At 40.1% G+C, this 21,446-nt stretch overlaps 1 protein-coding gene across 6 annotated transcripts in view; it reads left to right on the top strand.

The window, feature by feature from the left end:
* Positions 1–21,446, top strand: part of zgc:173742 (DNA topoisomerase I, mitochondrial) — a 47,936-nt gene that overhangs the window by 7,061 nt on the left and 19,429 nt on the right. For all 6 annotated transcript variants that reach the window (XM_061821506.1, XM_061821507.1, XM_061821505.1 and 3 more), the window contains 5 exons: positions 274–358; positions 471–598; positions 4,439–4,554; positions 13,683–13,804; positions 16,973–17,095. In XM_061821506.1, coding sequence (XP_061677490.1) covers positions 274–358; positions 471–598; positions 4,439–4,554; positions 13,683–13,804; positions 16,973–17,095 — 574 coding nt within the window. The remainder of the gene's footprint in view (positions 1–273; positions 359–470; positions 599–4,438; positions 4,555–13,682; positions 13,805–16,972; positions 17,096–21,446) is intronic.

The following is a 21,446-nucleotide window of genomic DNA, read 5'->3' as shown; positions in this document are numbered from 1 at the left end:
CATTTTCGGAGTGTAGGCATAGTTAGCTTCATAACTGGATGCTGTCGCAGTTGAAATATACAGAGTGGGGGGGATCTGGGACTCATTGTCAGTCTGCAAACAAATGACAGCACAGCTCAAGTTCTTTTTTTAATTTAGAATTACAAAAGGACATATATTGTTGAATGTGTTGTGTATTTTCATCCAGGAATTCATCCTGATCCAAGAAGTGTCATGATGAAATCATGTTGCACCTTCATAATGACACTACTGTTATTGTTTGTGTGAATACAGGCGCAACAATAAAAAAAGGCAGCATTCAATGGAAGAAAGTGATGGAGAGCCTGAGAAAATGAAAGCTAAGAAGAAAACTAAAACGGTAACTCTGCCTCCCCAGTGCGGTTGCCAAATAGAACGTGTGGTGTGGGTTGTAAGAAATGTCAATGCTGGGAGTATTTTAATTCAAGTATTAAATGTATTTTTTGAAACAGGGTGTGAAAAAAGAGGAAGGAGAGCAACCAGTCTCCAAAAAGTCCAAGAAGACAAAAGAGGAGATTAAGGAAGCAAGAGAATTAAAGATAAAACAGAAGGAAGAGGAGGAGAAGCGGCGCTGGCGATGGTTGGGAAATACTTTTTACCTTTTATTTAGGGATGGGTATCAAGTATTGTTGGTAACCAGTTGAAAAATTTGATACCTTGGAATCCTTACCTGAATTTTCTACCAATTCTCTTATCGATTCTCTTTGAATTGATGATGTCATTCCACATTTTATGCAGCATACATATCGCATTGATCAGCCAGCATTCACATAACTACTGCCCTTTAACTGGGGGCCTGAAGTGATATTAATATGCAACATCACTCTGAGTATTCTGAGTAAGCTTGGCAACTTTACCACCAAGAGCAGGAGTGAACACAACTCATTAAAAACAACAGCAGTTTAATTACAGGGGTGCCTTGGTTCTCGAACACAATCCATTCCAGAAGGATAATTGAAAATGTTCACAAACCAAAACAGGTTTTCCCATCACAGTTAATGGAAAATGAAGTAATGCGTTCCAAGCCTAAAAAAGTTTTAAGCGATTTTTTTTTTTTTTTTTTTTTTTTTTTTTTCCCCTTGATAATAAACTGCATCGTAGAAATATATGTATAGTTTAAATATTTTATATAATTAAATCATTTAAGAAATTTATTTTTTGCTTAAACTGTATGCTTTAGCCTAGCAGAGTATGCTAGGCTGGGAGTGCATTGCCGTATCTGTAACTACTCGGCCCCCAGCCTTGTAAATCTTTTTTTATTAACAAAAGTGATGAATAACTTTAAACAAGCAATAATGAGGGGGAAATTTTTTTATTTGCGCAGAAAGTATGTAACATAAAAAAAAATAACTTGCAACTAGAGGCAGGGTTAATGGAACAAAAGAAAAAAGCAATGCAAAACAGTTTCAGATGTCTTCGGTGGGGGTGACTCGCCCCTTTTTCACAAAGAACGAATGTTTCTGCCATCTTTTAAGCACTTTTCTGAAGTGGCTCATAACAACATCATTTAAATTTTGAAGTGCTCTGCAATATTCAGCTTTATTCAGGTGATGAAATTCTACAAAATCATGGACGTCATTCCATTTAGCGCGGATAGCTTTAATATCGGCACTTGAGACATCCTTCCTGCCTTCAGCCTCATCAGACAACATCTCCTCCCTTCCTCGCCAACACTATGCCCATCTAACTGCTGCTCGTTCACGAAAATAAGAAGCAACTTTTTGACTTCCTCCCAGATCTGTGGCCTCTGCTTGGTCAACACAGTTGCTCCTTTAACAACATCACTTGCTTTGAGGGCATCCTTGTGTTTCAGAATGGTGCTGAATGTCATTTTCGACATGTCGTACTTCTTCGAAAGCTCAGAAACATGCAGACCGGATTCGTGCTCAGCTATCAAATGCTTCTATAAGTTGACAGTTTTACGCACCACTTTCCTTTTTTCAGCACCAGCAGTTCCACTTGCCTTCTTTAGAGCCATGATCGGGTGTTAATGTTCCTCAATTTGAAGAAAAATAGTCACTACGGTACTGGGAAACATCCGCGAGCAGATTAGTGTGTGTGTCAACTGGCGCATGGTCGCGCGCATTACGTCTTTTCCATTTTTTTCGGGGGTGCGTTCGAAAGCACTAACAAATCGTCGTGGGTCAGCTGGTCGAGGTATTTGAATACCGATTTTCGTTCAAAAACCAAAGCAAAAAAAAATTGAGACTTTTATTCAAAAACCAATTTGCACGAAAACTAAGACGTTCGAAAACTGAGGTTCCACTGTATTAGAGTATTAGTTTTTTTTTTGTTTTGTTTTTTTTTTACAGTCTGTCATGTTGGTCTGATCTGAATGATAAGAATCTGACTAGAGCAGCGATTTTTAACCTTTATGGAGCAATGCCACATATTTTACTTACTTATTTTACTAATTAAAATCTCATGCCATACTAACAAGCAAAAATGCCACAAAAGTAGATATATTAATATATGTTTCTTTGTTTTGAAATCCTTTTAATCATATGAAGCACATCGAGTTACCTTGTGTAACAAATGTGTGACAAATTTTCTTTGCTTTTCTACATACTTGCTGCCATCTAATAGAAGACTATTAATTTATGTCGCTCTACGTGCCTCACTGGCATAAATAGATGAACAAGGACACATTATTAATTGTAAATACATGTTTTGAGCAATTAAGTACACTAGTATATACAGTAAATGAACAAGACATTTAAATACACATTGCTCCATCTTGTGATCGGATCGGTGATTTTTTTTTTTTAATTTTTATTTTATTTTATTTTTTTAACTCTGTGATCGTCCCCAAAAATCCTGATTGTGTAAAGCCTAGTATGTATTTATTTGCTTCTATTTTGCTTTTTTTTACTCTGCTGTCCGAAGCCAGGTTGAGATTGCAAATACAGTACCTTAGATAGAATGAATAAATAAATAAAATGTGAGTCATGGACAGCTTTTAGTCAGATTTTTAAATCCAACAGTGTGAAATGGCAGTAAATGTTTGAATTGAAATAAAAACACTGTACATAGAAAATATTCAGAGTATTTATGAATCTACTGACAGACAAATAGCCAGGCTTCATTTCCTTGTCTTATACTATAGGAACTACACTATTTTACAGGTGAGCTGGGAACATTTTCTTTATTTATTTTTTTATTAATCCCACCCACAGCGACTGATTAATTTCATTCATCAAAGCATCCTCACCGGCCAGCGTTGGCCTCCTCTGGCTCGGCCGAGGAAGACTGATAGATCTTGGTGTCAGACCTCTGCTCCTTAGAGGTACTGAATTGGCCAGCAGTTGACCTTGCCATCGGAGCGGCGGCAGATTTCACCTCATGCCCATGGCCTCATGTAACGCCGCATCCATTAATCTCGTCTCTGTGGATGAATAAGTAAATGCTTACAGAGGTCTGCCAATCAGCCAGTGTTTTTAAGCTCTTACCTACCCGCCCCAAGGATAGAAATGATTCAGGGGGAACCTTCTCTACCCTGGTAGTTTTTTTATTTTTCTGTTGGGGTCACAAGGGAAATTGAAGCGACCAGGGTAGTTAGGGAAATTTCTGCAATGGTTCCAGCAGTAGGAAAGCCCCTAATAGGGTTTTCCATTGAGCATTAAAGTAGGGATGTATAAACAATGTGTCTTCATCCATCCATTTTCTCAGCTGCTTATCATCACAAGGGTCGCAGGAATGCTGGAGCCTATCCCAGCTCTCATCGGGCTGGAGGCGTGGTACACCCTGAACTAGTTTCCAGCCAATTGCAGGGCACATAGAGACAGACAACAGTCACAATCACAGCTACAGGCAATTTAGAGTCTCCAATTAATGCATGTTTATGGGATGTGGGAAGTGACCAAAGAAAACCCACATAGGCACAAGAAGATGCGAACTCCACAGAGGTGGGGGTGGGAATTGAACAACGGTCATCAGAACAGTGAGCCTAACGCTGTAACTAGTTGCGCCATCACGCCGCCCGTATTAAAACATAAATTTCTAATTATTTTTGTTGTGCATTTAGTTTTACAGTTAACGCCAATGGTGTGTCATTAAACCGCTAATGTTAGTCATTTTCTTTCGATTATAACATATAGATAAGATATAAGATATAAGCCTGGATATAATATCTAGCAGGTGTTTATTTATTTTTATTTTCATTTTTATTCATTTGTCTACATAAAGTCGCCTGGTTGTTTTTCTTCCCCCAAACTACAAATTTGAGACTCGATAATCTAATTTTTCAGCAGTATCGAAACTGGAATAGGAATCAAAAATCTTCTCAATTCCCATCGCTACTTATATTGAACCTCTCTCTCTCTCTCTCTCTCTCACATTCACACTCTTGCTCTTTCCTCTGTTACACATGCGCACACAAACACTTTTATAAAATACATCTTAATGTTTTCCATCCGATCAGGTGGGAAGAAGACAAGTATGAACCTGGGGTAAAATGGAGGTTTCTGGAACACAAAGGACCCTACTTCCCACCTGACTACCAGCCCCTACCAGAAAATGTTCACTTCTATTACAAAGGTAAGTTATCTTCCCAACAGACTGTGGACAGATGTTTACTTAAGGAGAATATTTTTTTTTTCACCAAAAATCATCACACACTTCACATGCCCAAAAAAACCCAGATGCTTCCAATGTGTGATTTTCATTTTTTATTTTCCCGTCTGTCAAAACAGTGGGCCACGATCACTAAATGTGCTTAAGCACAGACAAATCAAAAGATGATCTTATAAAGAACCTATTTCTTCTTTGGTACAGCCATGTTTTTAATATTTGCTACTGTAATGCTAGTTTTCCCTAAGTCGTCAAAAGGGTTTTCCATTGACAAATGGTGTAAGATGGTGATTTCTAAAACAATGACTGTCTTTTATTTAAGTATTAGATAAAACTGGTTAAAACATGCACAGGGGAGGCAGAAGATATCACAGCCTTGCTATAAGCAACAAAGGGTGCATTCAAGGTCCTTGAAAAATGCAAGATCATCCATACACAACTGGTGCCGCAGATTTCAGTAATGGGTCGGACTGGATCTAAAATCTCTGATTATACAAGCAGTATATTCCATGCTCCACTCATGCACTTCGATACAGCAGCGCCCGCATAACATGCAGAGCCCACATGATCACAACAGCTTGTTTAGGTGCTAACAGTTTACGTTTGTAAAGGCACTCCAATTCTGCTCAATACACTCCGGACCGTTTGGAAACTCAAGCGTTGTTGGGCTGTGCTATTTGATTATTGAGAGCGTTGGACAAGATGAGCATGGATGCTTTTTGAGCAAAACATTCTAGCAAAGTGCTTGTTCATAAATTAAAAAAAAAAAAAAGGTGCACACTGCCTCTCAGAACACTCCTCTCTACGGTGTCAAGAGTAACTTTCCAAACATATCCATAGTTGTAGGAAGAATGAAAGAATCTTGCTTGTTTGCAAGTCGACTATTGACACTCCGCTCTAACTTCTCTAAAAATGACAAAAGGACACCTTTTGAATTTCTGTTTCTTTATTTTTGTTCGCAAAAAAACAATCAAAGCAAACATCCAATCAATAGGGAAAAAAAACAATGAGCTAATGAAAATGAGCATTAAACTCGTGCCACTTAGCTCTTAAAATAATGAATATTGGCACAAAAAGGCTGTATAAACTCTGAAAGACAAGATAACACCTGGCATATATACTTCAAACTCGGGGATCTCGTTTGATAAGCGTCCTGCATCCTAGACACAAAAATTATGAATGCAAAAAGCCTTGCCAATGTGCATTTATTGACGTACAACATTGCGTAACTACATTTATGTGCAAGACTCAAATTAAGTGATCTCTCATCACAGTATCTGGGTCAAAAATCACATCCTTACACATCAGAAAACACTGAAATGTAAAACTCTAAATCAGCTTTACTGCAGAGACTGTTGTGAAGATGGCAGTGGCTGTCATGACACAATGCGCTTACTTAGCAGATGTGTGGACGCAGAAGTGAAGCGTTCGATTGAGAAGTGCCAAGACAGTCGTTGCAAGTTGTGATGCCGAACTGAGATGGGAGAGAGTAAAAAGAAAAGTGGTAAAAGTGTGTGCTCACATTATATAGTGAGATGCTAGACCAACACCTGTTTGTTGTAACACAGACCTTTCTCCTTCGCCGAATATGATGCCACGTTGCAGGTGCTGACCACAAAACATGATTTTGACTTATACAGCTTTTTGTAACTCCCGCCATGAAAATCCTCTCAGGGATTTGTTTTCGAGAAGAAGCAGGAAGTGACGTAAAGGACAGCGGCGCCCCCTCGTGGTCTCATTTGTTTCCATTAGTTTTACCTCCGGGAAGGTAACTCGTTGTTCCTTTGTGTTAGCCAAAATGCCGGCTCATTGCATTGCTGGATATTGCTTAAACACTCGGGAGAATGGAATTACCCTTCATAAGTTTGAAAGAGACCCTGTTCGTTGTGAAAAATGGATTGCACGGGTGCAGAGGACGAGAGCTTTGTAGGTTCCAAATAACAGGTAGGTGTGTATACAGCTAATTAAAAAAAAAATAATAGTTTGGGGCGGACCACGTAATTGATCTCTCTCATAACGTAACAAAAGATCCGCGTATGAAATGTCGATGTGCGCGTCGCCCAGCCAACAATGTTTCACTGAGCCTTGTCTCGATATTGTTCATCACGTACTGCGGCGGCTTTGAACATACCCCTAAAAGCAGCATTTCTCAGCTCCACCTCCTCCTTATATACCACGGCGCCGAAAATCAGCCACACCGGCTGAGGTGCCGCATTCGGTGGTCACAGCTTCTGCGAAGGCTCCGTGTTGGGCTTTGCGACGGGGGTGGCTCTGAAGAACCCAGCCGAGAATGCGTCACTCAGTTGCATGCGCGCACGAAGCGCCCCGGCTTGACTGTGAGCGCCCCCCAAAGCAGCACCGCTCTGCTCTGTCATAAGCCTCACCGGCCGGCTGCGATGAGCCGCGATTGCTCATCACCGCTGCGGAAGTGGACCGGACGGGGATGCGGTTTGGCCGTGTCAGTGTCAGAAGGGGCGTCGGAAAAACCTGAATATCTCTGTTGTTCGGCTTCCATAGTAGCAGGCACTGGGCGATTTCAACGGCGGATGTGATGATGACGTCAAGGACAGATGACGTGACTAATATGGCGACCACTTGGATGTCGAGGGACACCAATTGTGCAACTTTCTGCATGGATGACGGGCTCTCCGCTCACTTTTTTTTTTCCGTATAGAGATTGAAGTGAATACTGTTACATGTATTTTTCATTACAATATCTATTTTAAAATGTTTATAGGGATGACAGTCCCACTTTAAAGGTCAAGTGTCATCCTATAAACATTCTAAAATAGATATTGAAATGAAAAATACATAACATTATTGACTTCAATGTCCATATGAAAAAATAAATATGAGCGGAGAGCGCGTCATCCATGCGCAAAGTTGCTGAAGTGTCATTTGAAATCGAAGTGGTCGCCATATTGGCTGTATGTACTGTCCGTGATGTCACCCCGGACATTGAAAACATGCTGTGGTTTCTACTATGGGACACAAACCTTCAGACATGGAAACTCTTTTAGAAGAAGAGATCATCTCACAATTGAGTGAAGTGTCCGGGGCAATATTACCCTATTGTTTCGAGCCATGATCAGATGATATGCAGATCACTTCTAACTAACAACAGACTCCCAGACAGCATGTATGAGCCAGCCAGGCCGAAGCTGTGCTCGTGCGTGAGGCATGACGCGGAAGCCTTCGCCGGCGAGCCCAACACAGAAGCCGTCCGACGCGCACATCGACCCATTTAGCACCACTGTCATACGTATGCGGATCTTTTGTCACGTTATGAGAGATATTACGTAGTCCCCCCTAAACTATTATTTTTTTTAGTAGCTGTATACACACCTACCTGTCATTTGGAACCCACGAAGCTCTCATTCTTTGCAATCCATTTTTCATGATGAACCGGGTTTCTTGGAAACTTATGAAGGGTAAATACATCCTCCCGAGTGTTTGAGCAATATCCAGCAATGCGACGAGGCGGCAGTTTGGCTAACACGAAGGAACAACGAGCTATCTTCCCCCAGGTAAAACTAATAGAAACAAACTAGTCTGCTTGACCGCACTACTGCCTCCAACATCACATCCTGCTTCTTGTTGAAAACAAATCCCTCGAGAGGGTTTTCATGGCGAAAAGCCATATACGTCAAAATCACGTTTTGTGGTGAAAAGACGGATGGGTCCAAACCGGCTGCTGTTTTTTTCATTAATAACATACTAAAAGTCACACTTGACCTTCAACATTACCATTAACGTTACCCTTAGGTGAAGGGAGATGAAGGAAATATTTTTCTCTCTCGAGGTTTCTTTATATTACTTTGAAAAAACTGAAGATTTTGAAAATTTGCAGTAGTACAAAAAATGTCTTATTCTTAGTCAGCTGGTCTAAGATCATAAATGCACAGCCATAAACCCAAGATATTAATATGCCACAAAATGCTCAGTCAAGATGCACAAAGGCTGTTTAGTGGAAAGTTGCCACTGGGAGCTTTCATTAAAAGTGTATATAAGGTCAAAGCCATTATGAATGAAAACAAAGGTTTTGAAAAAACATAACCTCTAAAACGGGTCAGTTAAGATTTAAATTAAACTTTAATATAAAATTTTGATACTTGACTGTTGTCAAGATGCCCTATTTATATTTGACCTTTATTTGCCTTTCTCTTTGTTTGCTCTTGTCAAATCCAGCACTACTTTTTATTTATTAAACGAGATAATATTACACAGGTTGTGCTCATGTTTTTGATTACAAAGGTAGAATTTTGACTGTGGACATGATGTTATGCTCAAATGTCACCGTATCTATGACATAAAAAACGTATCTTGAATTTTTCTGAAAATGTTTTCAAAAAGAAATCCTATCATGGCACACCTAAACACATACTCATCTCAAAAGACTTTTTCTTTGATAAACATGAGATGCCAAGTCACTCACTGTCGATTGTGTGTGGCGATGTTGCCAAATTGGCGAAGAGCAATTTAAGCCAGTGTGCAAAATATAAAGTATTTTATGATTTGAAGAAACTAAGGCAAGGAAAGTATGAAAATGCGAGTGGAGAGTGCACAGCCTACCACTGCTGCCAGCAGCGCACAGAATGGTCTACACGACATCCAACTAACTACTGTGTTGGGTTCTGTGTATAGAAAGGGCAGGACACAGCAAAGGCTCCTTCACAGTTTTGTTATATTTCTGTGGTTTGATGAAATAATAGCTGAAGAAAATGGGCAAAAGTTTGTGAGTTCACATCTGCAACATACCTCTCAGGTAGACTGAAAGCAGTCAGAGAGACACAAACAACCATCATTTCGACCGTCCTTCAAAGTAAAGCCTCCAACCTATGAAAATACAGGAAGCGTCCAAAATAAAGCCACAAACCTTCAATAATTACTCCATTAAATATAATCTGAAAATAAGGATTTTGGTGAAATAAATACAATTAAATACTATTTTACCTTTTCCCCCACAGTAGTGCTGCTGAGTAAAAATAGTTGTAATTTTAAAAAAAAAAACCTTATTTAGTCTTTTTTTTTTTTTTTAAACCATTTTGTGTTTTCTACTTTCAGTAAGCACACTTTAAGACGTCAGGTTATAAACATCCATCCATCCATTTTCTTAGCTTCTTCTTCTTCTTTTCCTTTCGGCTTGTCCCGTTAGGGGTCGACACACCGTGTCATCTTTTGCCATCTTAGCCTATCTCCTGCATCTTCCTCTCTAACACCAACTGCCCTCATGTCTTCCCTCACCACATCCATAAACCTTCTCTTTGGTCTTCCTCTCGCTCTTTTGCCTGGGAGCTCCATCCTCAGCATCCTTCTACCAATATACCCACTCTCTCGCCTCTGAACATGTCCAAACCATGGAAGTCTGCTCTCTCGAATCTTGTCTCCAAAACATCTAGCTTTGGCTGTCCCTCTAATGAGCTCATTTCTAATGCTCTCCAACCTGGTCACTCCGAGCGAGAACCTCAACATCTTCATTTCTGCCACCTCCAGTTCTGCTTCCTGTTGTTTCTTCAGTGCCACCGTCTCTAATCCGTACATCATGGCCGGCCTCAACACTGTTTTGTAAACTTTGCCCTTCATCCTAGCAGAGACTCTTCTGTCACATAACACACCAGACACCTTTCGCCAGCTGTTCCAACCTGCTTGGACCCGTTTCTTCACTTCCTTACCACACTCACCATTGCTCTGGATTGTTGACCCTAAATATTTGAAGTCGTCCACCCTCGCTATCTCTTCTCCCTGTAGCCTCACTCTTCCCCCTCCACTTTTCTCATTCACGCACATATATTCTGTTTTACTTCGGCTAATCTTCATTCCTCTCCTTTCCAGTGCATGTCTCCATCTTTCCAATTGTACCTCTGCATGCTCCCTGCTTTCACTGCATATCACAATATCATCTGCGAACATCATGGTCCAAGGGGATTCCAGTCTAACCTCATCTGTCAGCCTATCCATTACTACTGCAAACAGGAAGGGGCTCAGAGTGATGCAGTCCCACCTCCACCTTAAATTCCTCTGTCACACCTAAGGCACACCTCACCATTGTTCTGCTGCCATCATACATGTCCTGTACTATTTTAACATACTTCTCTCATTGTGTGGCTCATCAACTTCATTCCTCTATAGTTCCCACAGCTCTGAACATCCCCTTTGTTCTTAAAAATGGGAACTAGAACACTTTTCCTCCATTCTTCAGGCATCTTTTCGCCCGCTAGTATTCTGTTGAATAAGTTGGTGAAAAACTCTACAGCCATCTCTCCAAATTGCTTCCATACCTCTACCGGTATGTCATCAGGACCAACTGCCTTCCCATTTTTCATCCTTTGTAGTGCTTTTCTGACTTCCCCCTTGGTAATCATTTCCACTTCCTGGTCCTTCACTCTTGCCTCTTCAACTCTTTCTTCTCTCATTTTCTTCATTCATCAACTTCTCAAAGTATTCTTTCCATCTATTAAGCACACTACTGGCACCAGTCAACACATTTCCATCTCTATCCTTAATCACCCTAACCTGCTGCACATCCTTCCCATCTCTATCCCTCTGTCTGGCCAACCTGTAGAGATCCTTTTCTCCTTCTTTCGTGTCCAACCTGGTGTACTTGTCTTCATATGCCTCTTGTTTAGCCTTTGCCACCTCTACCTTTGCCCTACGTCGCATCTCGATGTACTCCTTTCGCCTCTCCTCAGTCCTCTCAGTATCCCACTTCTTCTTCGCTAATCTCTTTCCTTGTATGACTCCCTGTATTTTGGAGTTCCACCACCAAGTCTCCTTCTCCCCTTTCCTACCAGATGACACACCAAGTAGTCTCCTGCCTGTCTCTCTGATCACTTTGGCTGTCGTCGTCCAGTCTTCCGGGAGCTTCGGTTGTCCATCGAGAGCCTGTCTCACCTCTTTCCGGAAGGTAGCACAACATTCTTCCTTTCTCAGCTTCCACCACATGGTTCTCTGCTCTACCTTTGTCTTCTTAATCTTCCTACCCCCACCACCAGAGTCATCCTACATACTACCATCCTATGCTGTCGAGCTACACTCTCCCCTACCACTACTTTACAGTCAGTAACCTCCTTCAGATTGCATCGTCTGCACAAAATATAATCTACCTGCGTGGTTCTACCTCCACTCTTGTAGGTCACTATATGTTCCTCCCTCTTCTGGAAATAAGTGTTCACTACAGCCATCTCCATCCTTTTTGCAAAGTCCACCACCATCTGTCCCTCAAAGTTCCTTTCCTGGATGCCGTACTTACCCATCACTTCTTCATCGCCCCTGTTTCCTTTACCAATATGTCCATTACAATCTGCACCAATCACAACTCTCTCGCTGTCTGGGATGGTCAGAACGACTTCATCTAGTTCCTTCCAGAATTTCTCTTTCAACTCTAGGTCACATCCTAGCTGTGGGACATAGCCGCTAACCACATGATACATAACACCCTCAATTTCAAATTTTAGTCTCATCACTCGATCGGATACTCTTTTTACCTCCAAGACATTCTTAGCCAGCTCTTCCTTTTAAAATAACCCCTACTCTTCCCATCTACTCCGTGGTAGAATAATTTAAACCCTGCTCCCAAACTTCTAGCCTTACTACCTTTCCACCTCCTCTCTTGGATGCACAGAATATCAAACTTTCTCCTAATCATCATGTCAACCAACTCCTGAGCTTTTCCTGTCATAGTCCCAACATTCAAAGTCCCTAGACTCAGTTGTAGGCTCTGTGCATTCCTCTTTTTCTTCTGACACTGGATCCGGTTTCCTCCTCTTCTTTGTCTTCGACCCACAGTGGCTGAATTTCCACCGACGCCCTGCAGGTTAGCAGTGCCGGGGGCGGGCGTTGTTAACCTGGGCCACGACCGATCCAGTATGGGATTCTTTAGATGAACGCTCATATTTGTTTGGCACAGTTTTTACGCCGGATGCCCTTCCTGACGCAACCCTCTGCATTTATCCGGGCTTGGGACCAGCCTACAGATTGCACTGGTTTGTGCCCCCATAGGGCTGCATTCATCCATTTTCTTAGCTGCTTATCCTAAAGCCCATAATAGGGTTTTCCATTGAGAGTTAGCATTAAGTTAGCAATGTCGAAACAGTGTGTTGTTCACGGCGGTTGTTTGTTCTTTGTGAGCATATCTCTTTGTTGGTGCCATTTTTGGGGGACCTTAGCCAAACCTATGTTGTTTAGCACAAAACACATACAGGCATTATGTACTTTCTGGGGGGGCGTGCCTTTAGCGTCCCCTCCACGCCCACAGTTTCTCCTGTAACTTCCACATGCTGTCCTCTTGCAGGTCTGCTTTTCCTTTATATAACTAGTGTGTTAGAAAAGCGGGGGTAAGAATGAAGGAGAGAACATGGATATTTGAAATGCTATTGCCAAATAAATGCGCTATTCATTGACTCCATTTCAGCAACAGAGACTGCGCGCTTTGCTTTTAAACCTCCGGTACTTATGAAATATTTAATTATCACTAAACGTCATTTTTGGTAGAAAAACATTTTTGATTGACCATTTTATGTGTGACGTGACTCTGTTTACCTGCAATTCAAATTTTTATTGAGCAACCTGGTTGCACAACCGTACTCTAGTTCAGCCACGACACCCGATGTGCAATGGACCTGAGAGATTGATTGATCCCCTCAATTCAAGGTGTACTGGGTCAAACAGTGATTGACTGACTGTATAGTTCTCACCCCCCCCTTTTTTTTTTCTTTTTTGTTTAGTTATGTTTGTTTAGCTGCTGAGCCAGAGGGCTTTTCTGTAGGGAGATGGTTTAATCTGTACAATTTGCCCAGGGTGCATATTTTTGTTTGAGTTTTGTCCTTGTCCCAGAGCACTCATCTATAAATTAACTGATTAAACAGGACTCTGGAGATGTTGGGTTTCATTTTACAATAACTTTTTATCCTTTTCTCTTATTCTGTCATGTGTGTTCGGAGTGATTGTCTCAAGTGAATTAAAGGGATTGGTAATGTGGAAATTGTTAATCTCCTGCATGCATCAACTAAGAGTAAATCATCTTCAATCATAATATACAATACAATAAATCATCAAATCAAAATCATAACAGCACTGCTTTGATGGTATTATTCCAGGTCAGGCAGTGAAGCTGAGCCGTGCTGCTGAGGAAGTGGCTTTTTTCTTTGCCCAGATGTTGGAGCATGAATACACAACTAAAACAATTTTTCGAGAGAATTTCTTCACTGATTGGAGAAAGGTAAATGGAAATGGGTGATTGGAAAATTAATGCTGTTTTGGTATACAAACAACTGTTAAACAGTAGATATATTGCCCGTCATTCTTGTAATTACTAGAATGTTTTAATGAATTTGAATATAGTTTTCAAGTTTTGAAATGTAATTTTGTCTCACTTTTAAAATGTTTGACCATTCAATATATAGGTTGAGTATTGTGGTAAAATAAGTAAATTATAAAAAAAACCTACTTGACCATGTGTACATCAAATTTCCCTATCAACTGCATCTAAAAAAATGCAGTTTTTATCTAAAATATTTTTTGTAAATTTTATCCACAGCCTTATTCTAAAATGAAAGCTAATTTTGCCCTCAAAATTCTACAGTACATGCAACACCCTGTAATGGAGACATAGATATATTTTTAAAAGTATGACAATTTGCTATTAATAATAAAAAGAAATCACCTTGTACATAAGTATTATAGTATACTATAGTATTCTTAGCATTTGCTCAATATTTTCTAAATGCATCTGTGGCCTCAATGACAGCCTCAAGACTTTTTGAATTGCCACAAGCTTGGCAAATCCATCTTAGAGCAATTTGGTCCAGTCCTATTTGCAGCACACAGGAAACTCCATTGGAGCAAAGGCATTTTCTGATCTCTGAGATGTTTAATCCGGTTCTAGTGGCCCTCTGGCTGGGGCTGTCGGGAACATTCACAGGGTTGTCCTGAAGAAACTTCTGGAAGTCTCTGTACATTGCTACATTACTGTCAATCCAGACTCCCACTCTCTCAATTTATGCTGCTGAAAACATTTATCTCCATAGCCTGACGCCATGTGGATGGTATTCCCCGGTAATAAGAAATTCCTGTTTTCCTCCAAACATGAAGTCTACAATGTACACAAAGTACCGCAATTTCTCAGATAGTAGGAATCCCCAAAATTTCATTCATCCATCCTACGACAAATTGACTGTCAAAAACAGGAAAAACATTATACCCATGTGTAATGCTCAACATCAATATCCTGCTATCCTTCTACTCAAAACATGACGTCTTATCTATAGTATATTAGATTTTTCAAAGAAATAGTCTGTGTGAATATGATGACCTACCATAATTTCTCATCTAATACGCACCAAGTTAACCATAATTCTGGAAAAAAAAAACTTACTTACACTGAATGTACAATTTTTACAATGCATGATTTTGCTTTGACCCATACGATCAAAACAAAAGGATCCTTTTTTTTGAAAATATTGTTCTGAAATTAAGCACATTATGTGAACACGTAATACATTTTTAGATTCCTATTTTCAAGTGAAGAACTAGTCGTGAAAATCCCATTGGACTAGTAGTGCCTGAGGTGACTCAAAACTTGTCATTGGATGCAAGATTAAGAGTAATGCGTATATACTGTACATATGCTGTATGTACAAATTTATATGGGTGTGTATTCATATTTACGCATTTTACTTAATAAATGGGAGAAAAAACATTTCCATCTTGGGTTGTTGAGTTTAGAATTTTGAGGGGAGGAATCTATTTTTAATTTGAGTATGAAGCTATAATCTAAAATGTGGAAAAGATCTGAATACTTTCAAGATGCACTGTATATTGTCCTTAACTAATTAATCTCAAGTAATATCTTAGCTAAAACGAAAAAAATCAAAATATTGCTAGCTTGTTTTCGAAAAATTGTGTAAAATGTTTAAGTAAAACTACCATTGTTTGTATTGATGTCAGTCAGTGTCTTTTGTGCAGAGAAAATGATGAGCCAAGCCTGGGTGTGTATCATGCAGAATTAATTTTGCACTGCTTAGTGCTCAATGCACTTGAAAATATGATTTGTGTGAATGCATTGATATGCTAATCCATACAAGTAGCTTCTCTGCATATGAACAAATCCAATTAAACTGTTATATTAGAGGAGGAAAAAAACTCTTCTCGGTCCACTGCCCTCAGTGCCGGCCTCCTGTTGTTTTTGTCAATCATGGTTAAATACACTCACTGACTGGATATGCATACAGGCACCGTGTTTGTGCAAGTGTACACTTTGTGTTGCTCTCGAGATCATTGGTTTTCATTTTTTCTCTATTGACCTTATACAGTGTGCACTGGCAAAAATGGTTGACTAAGTGATGAAGTTCATTAAAATCCTGTTTAGTGTTTGTCATCATCCTCAATGGTGCTATACTTAAGAATTGCTTTCCTACTTTACTGCTTTGAATGAGTGCAATTCACCGATGGTCAACAGCAGCTCAACCTCTACATCAAACATTGCTGCCAGTTTAGCCAGCAATAGGACGTGTGGGACGCGGCAGTGTCTCAATCTCCTTTAGCGTTAATGGCCTCTAATTTTATAGAAGGATGTGCCAGTGAAAGATGTTTCATGAGTTTGGAATTTCTCGACTCTGACATGGAGAAGCACAGGCCCATGGCAAAATGTGCATTTGATTACATTCTGTCCTTTAAGCTTGAGGAAAAGGAATGCCTAGACTTGAGTTAAATTAGGGTATTTTACTGGCAAATTTAGTTTCCTCAGTCCTCACAACTCACTAATTCTCCACTCATTTTGTGTGGGACTGTTTGTCAGTCAGTAGTCATCAGTGCAGTTGTCTTTTGCCGTCTCACGAAGAATAGGCGCTGGCCTGATGAATACACCTTCAATTGTCGAATAAAATTATAGCATTTGCATAATTGAAAAAAATACCACTGTAATTGATTACAATTTTCTGAAAAAGTAAGTCAGTTGGCTATTTTTAAGGCTGTTACTTTCATCACTGATTATTTGAAGATGCTCCAGTTCTTTCATACATTTTTCTTTGACAGTTTGAGGATAATATAAGGCTCAGGTCTTACCATGACATTAATTTTAACCACTGTCTTCTGATATGATTCATAAAATAGGAGCAACCTTTTACTGGTGCCAGTTATTCATAAGATATTAAGCGTTACTTAAAAAAGTTGAAAATATGAAGCAGGCATGTCAAACTGCCTTTTCCTTAGTATCCGTCATGTTACAGAGTCACAAACACGATAAGGGAACAGTGATCTAAATGGAAATTTCCAAATCAATAGCTTTTACATAAAAATGATAACACTTCTGAAAATTGGACTAATGCTTTGTGTAGTGTCAAACCTTTTTCTACTTTGTCTGGTCTAACTAACCTTTCACCTGTTTTAGGAGATGACGGACGAGGAGAGGTTTTTGATTCAAGATCTTGACAAATGTGATTTTTCAGAGATTCATGCAATGCATAAAGCCAACGTAGAGGAAAAGAAAAACATGAGCAAGGAAGAAAAATTGGTAAGTTTACAATCTATTATGTGTTAACATTGGGTTGGGTTACGTGTTAAAGTTGATAGACTGTGCACTGTACATTATTGACTGGCTTGGTGGCATAAGTTTTCAAAAATGGCCCATTGCTTCGATCAATATACAGTATTTGGCTATTATATTTTAATGAAATAAAAATCTGCAATCTGCCAATTTAAGGCTGTAAACGATGCAGATTAAACAACTTTGCGTAACACCACAAGAAGACTGTGTGCCATGCTTGCATGTTTCATTTGATAATGGCCTTGAAGTCATTTTCTTACAAATATTTGCTATGATGACTTCACTCCTGCCTTCGATTGGCTGGGAACCAGTTCTCCTGCCCAAAGATAGCTGGGATAGGCTCCAGCACTCCTGCTACCCTTCTGAGAAGAAGCGCTTCAGAAAATGGAGCAATGGATGGATGACTTTAATCCTGCATGAAAGTAAGTACAGTGCCATGAGAAATTATTGGCCCCCTTGTCAAATTCCTATATTTTTGCCACTTTAAGATCATCAAAGAAAGTTCGTGCCATTAGAGAAATATCCCAAGTGAACTTTAAATGCTGTATTTTAATGGCGATCTCATTTATTTAGAAAAAGTAAAGTCCTCCTAAACTAATAACTGGTTCCCCCATCCTTAACAGCATCCACTGAATTCACGCATCTTCTTTAAGTGGCAATGAGCCTTTCAGATCTCTATGGCGATATTTGGCCCTACTCTTCCTTTCAGAATTGTTTGAATTCAGGAAAAATTGAAGGTTTTCAAGCATGAATGGCCTTTTTATGGGCATGCCACTGCATTTCAATCAGATTGTTTAGACTAGGCCACTCCAAAACCTTCATTTTGTCTTTTAAGCAGTGTTTTGTTTTTAAGTGTTTTGGATCATTATTGTGCTGCGTAACCCAAGTGCTCTTCAGCATGAGGTCACAACCTGATGGCTGAACACTGTCCTTCAGATATTCGATTAGAGAGCAGAAATTATGGTTCCATCTAGCACAGCAAATTTTCCAGGTCCTGAAGGAGTTCAGGAATCAAAGACCATCACACTATAACCCCCATATTTGACTGTAGGTCAAATCTGAAATGCTGTGGTAGATGTACGCCAGTAATGAGACACACACCTTCCAAAAAGTCTTTGGTATTCCCCCCCCCCCCCAAAAAAAAAGCAAGATTAGCGTTTCTCTGCCATAGAAGGCTTTTTTTGCCGTCTATCAGATTCTTTTGTTGTCATGAACACTGAAATATCTGAGACAAGCGTGGCAGTTTTTTAAAGTTTTTTTTAATAGAAATTGTCTGTATTTCCTTTGTGGCCTCATGGATGAGTCGTTGTTGTTCTCTTGGGTTAATCTTTGTAGGCCGGCCACTCTTGGGAACCCTTTCCAATTTTCCATGTTCTCTCACTGTGAAGACAATGGCTCATCCTATGGTCCGCTGGAATCTTAAAGCTTTAGAAATGGCTTTTGTAACACTTTCAGACTGACTGATGTCAATTACTGTATAAAACGATTTTTCTGGAATTTCTTTGAATCATCTAATTTTGTTGCAGCTTTTTTAGATCTTTTGATCTGTTCAAAATGGCCCAAAATAGGATAGTTATATCCTTTACGTTCGTTTGATGATCTTAAACTTAGTGTGGAATCTATACAAAAATCAAAGAATTTGTGAAGGGGGGGCAATACTTTTTCATGTTCCTGTACCTGCTCTAATGCAGGGTTAGTCATCCTGGCAAATACTTGGATGAAAACACTTCTAGACCATAAAACAAACAAATGACACAAGCAAGCACAGCTCACATTGTCTTCTTGTGCCACTATGTAAATATATACGTTCAATATGTGCTGTTCACAAGTAGGGAAACTGCTGTATGCAAAAATGTAAGAATTGAAGAAGGCAGTGAATACTTTTTCACAGCATCGTAAGTGTTAGACTACAGCGTGTTCAAACTTTCAGATTATGCCACTGCTGTATGAATGCAACTCTGTTGTTTATCAAGGAAACTGTACAGCAAAATATTGAACATGTATAACAGGTCAGACACATTTTGAAAACATTTTGACAGGGATGGATCAGAAATGTTATTGCTAGGGATGTAGTGATACCTGCATTTGATTCTCCTCTGATTGTAGAAGCCTGTGTTATTATGAGAGAGTAACAAATTCAATTCAGTCTTGTTTTGTTGCAGGGAAGTATGCTGATATGTCTGGTGAATAGTTGTTAGTGTAACAGTACTCTAAATGCTGAGCAAAACTCTACAACTTGTGACTACTAACTTTGCTTTGAGCTTTCTGAACCTATGATCTGAAAATTAAACTGAAGCTGAGTCTATAGGCTATTTACTGTTTAACATTTGGTTCAATCTCTTGCAACAAGGCTGCTGACAGTATTGATATAGAAAGAAACAATTGTAAGAAGTGTTGAGAGAGGGTGAATGTAAAATTCAGTGATGTAGTGAACTAAGACTATTGTGCATTTTATGGAGCTTTTGTAATCCATCCATCCATTTTCTGAGGCACTTACAGTGAAGAAAATATTTGAACACTGCTGTATTGCAAGTACTTCCAGTTAGAAATCATGGAGGGGTTTGAAATTTTCATCGTAGGTGCATCTCCACTGTGACATAATCTAAAAAGAAAAATCCAGAAATCACGATGAATTATTATTTTTTTTTAACGTTTTGTGTGATATGGCTGCAAATAAGTATTTGAACACGTGTTTATTAGGTACGATTTTTGACCCACAAAGACCTGTTAGTCTGCCTTTAAAAGTCCACCTCCACTCCATGTATTATCCTGAATCAGTTGCACCTGTGTGAGGTCGTTAGCTGCATAAAGACACGTGTCCACCCCATGCAATCAGTAAGACTCAAAGTTGTAACATGGCCAAGACCAAAAAGGTGTCCAAAGACACCAGAGAAAAAAATGGTACAACTCCACACAGCTGGAAAGGGCTACAGAGAAATTGCCAAGTAGCGTGGTGAAAAAAAGTCTACTTTTGGAGCAATCATTAGAAAATGGAAGAAGCTAAACATGACAGTCAAGCTCAATCAGATTGGAGCCCCATGAAAGAGATCACCTTGTGGGGTCTCAATGATCCTGAGAAAGGTGAGCCCAGAACTACACGACAGTACTTGGTCAAACCCTGAAAAGAGCTGGGACCACAGTTTCCAGGTGACTGTTGGTAATACACTAAGACGTCATGGTTTGAAATCATGCATGGCACGGAAGGTTCCCGTGCTTAAACCTGCACATGCCAAGGCCTGTCTTTAGTGTGCCAATGACCATTTGGATGATACAGAGGAGTCATGGGCGAAGGTTTTGTGGTCAGATGAGACCAAAATTGAACTTTTTGGTCATAATTCCACTAACCGTGTTTGGAGGAAGACGACTGATGAGCTCCATCCCAAGAACACCATCCCTACTGTGAAGCATGGCGGTGGTAGCATCATGCTTTGGGGGTGTTTTTCTGCATGACTGCACTATATTAAGGAGAGGATGACTGCAGCCATGTATTGTGAGATTTTGGGGAACAACCTCTTTCCCTCAGTCAGAGCACTGAAGATGGGTCGCAGCTAGTTCTTTCAGCGTGACAATGACCCAAAGCACACAGCTAGGAAAACCAAGGAGTGGCGCCGTAAGAAGCATATCAAGGTTCTGGAGTGGCCTAGCCAGTCTCCAGACCTAAACCTAATATCAACTCTTTGGAGGGAGCTGAAACTCCTTTTCTCAGCGACAGCCCAGCAATCTATCTGATCTAGAGAAGATCTGTGTGGAGGAGTGGGCCAAAATCCCTCCTGTAGTGTGTGCAAACCTGGTGAACAACTACAGGAAACGTTTGACCTCTGTAATTGCAAACAAAGGCTACTTTACCAAATATAGTTTTTTTTTCAGGCGTTCAAATACTTATTTGCAGCTGTGTCAAACAAATTCTTCTTCTTCTTTTCCTTTCGGCTTGTCCCGTTAGGGGTCGCCACAGCGTGTCATCTTAGCCTATCTCCTGCATCTTCCTCTCTAACACCAACTGCCCTCATGTCTTCCCTCACCACATCCATAAACCTTCTCTTTGGTCTTCCTCTCGCTCTTTTGCCTGGGAGCTCCATCCTCAGCATCCTTCTACCAATATACTCACTCTCTCGCCTCTGAACATGTCCAAACCATCGAAGTCTGCTCTCTCGAATCTTGTCTCCAAAACATCCAGCTTTGGCTGTCCCTCGAATGAGCTCATTTCTAATCCTATCCAACCTGGTCACTCCGAGCGAGAACCTCAGCATCTTCATTTCTGCCACCTCCAGTTCAGCTTCCTGTTGTTTCTTCAGTGCCACCGTCCCTAATCCGTACATCA

The sequence above is a fragment of the Syngnathoides biaculeatus genome, chromosome 6 (genome assembly GCF_019802595.1).
Source record: "Syngnathoides biaculeatus isolate LvHL_M chromosome 6, ASM1980259v1, whole genome shotgun sequence".
Classification (NCBI taxonomy): domain Eukaryota; kingdom Metazoa; phylum Chordata; class Actinopteri; order Syngnathiformes; family Syngnathidae; genus Syngnathoides; species Syngnathoides biaculeatus.
Note: the sequence above shows the minus strand (reverse complement) of the source record. Positions and strands in the feature narration are given on the sequence as shown.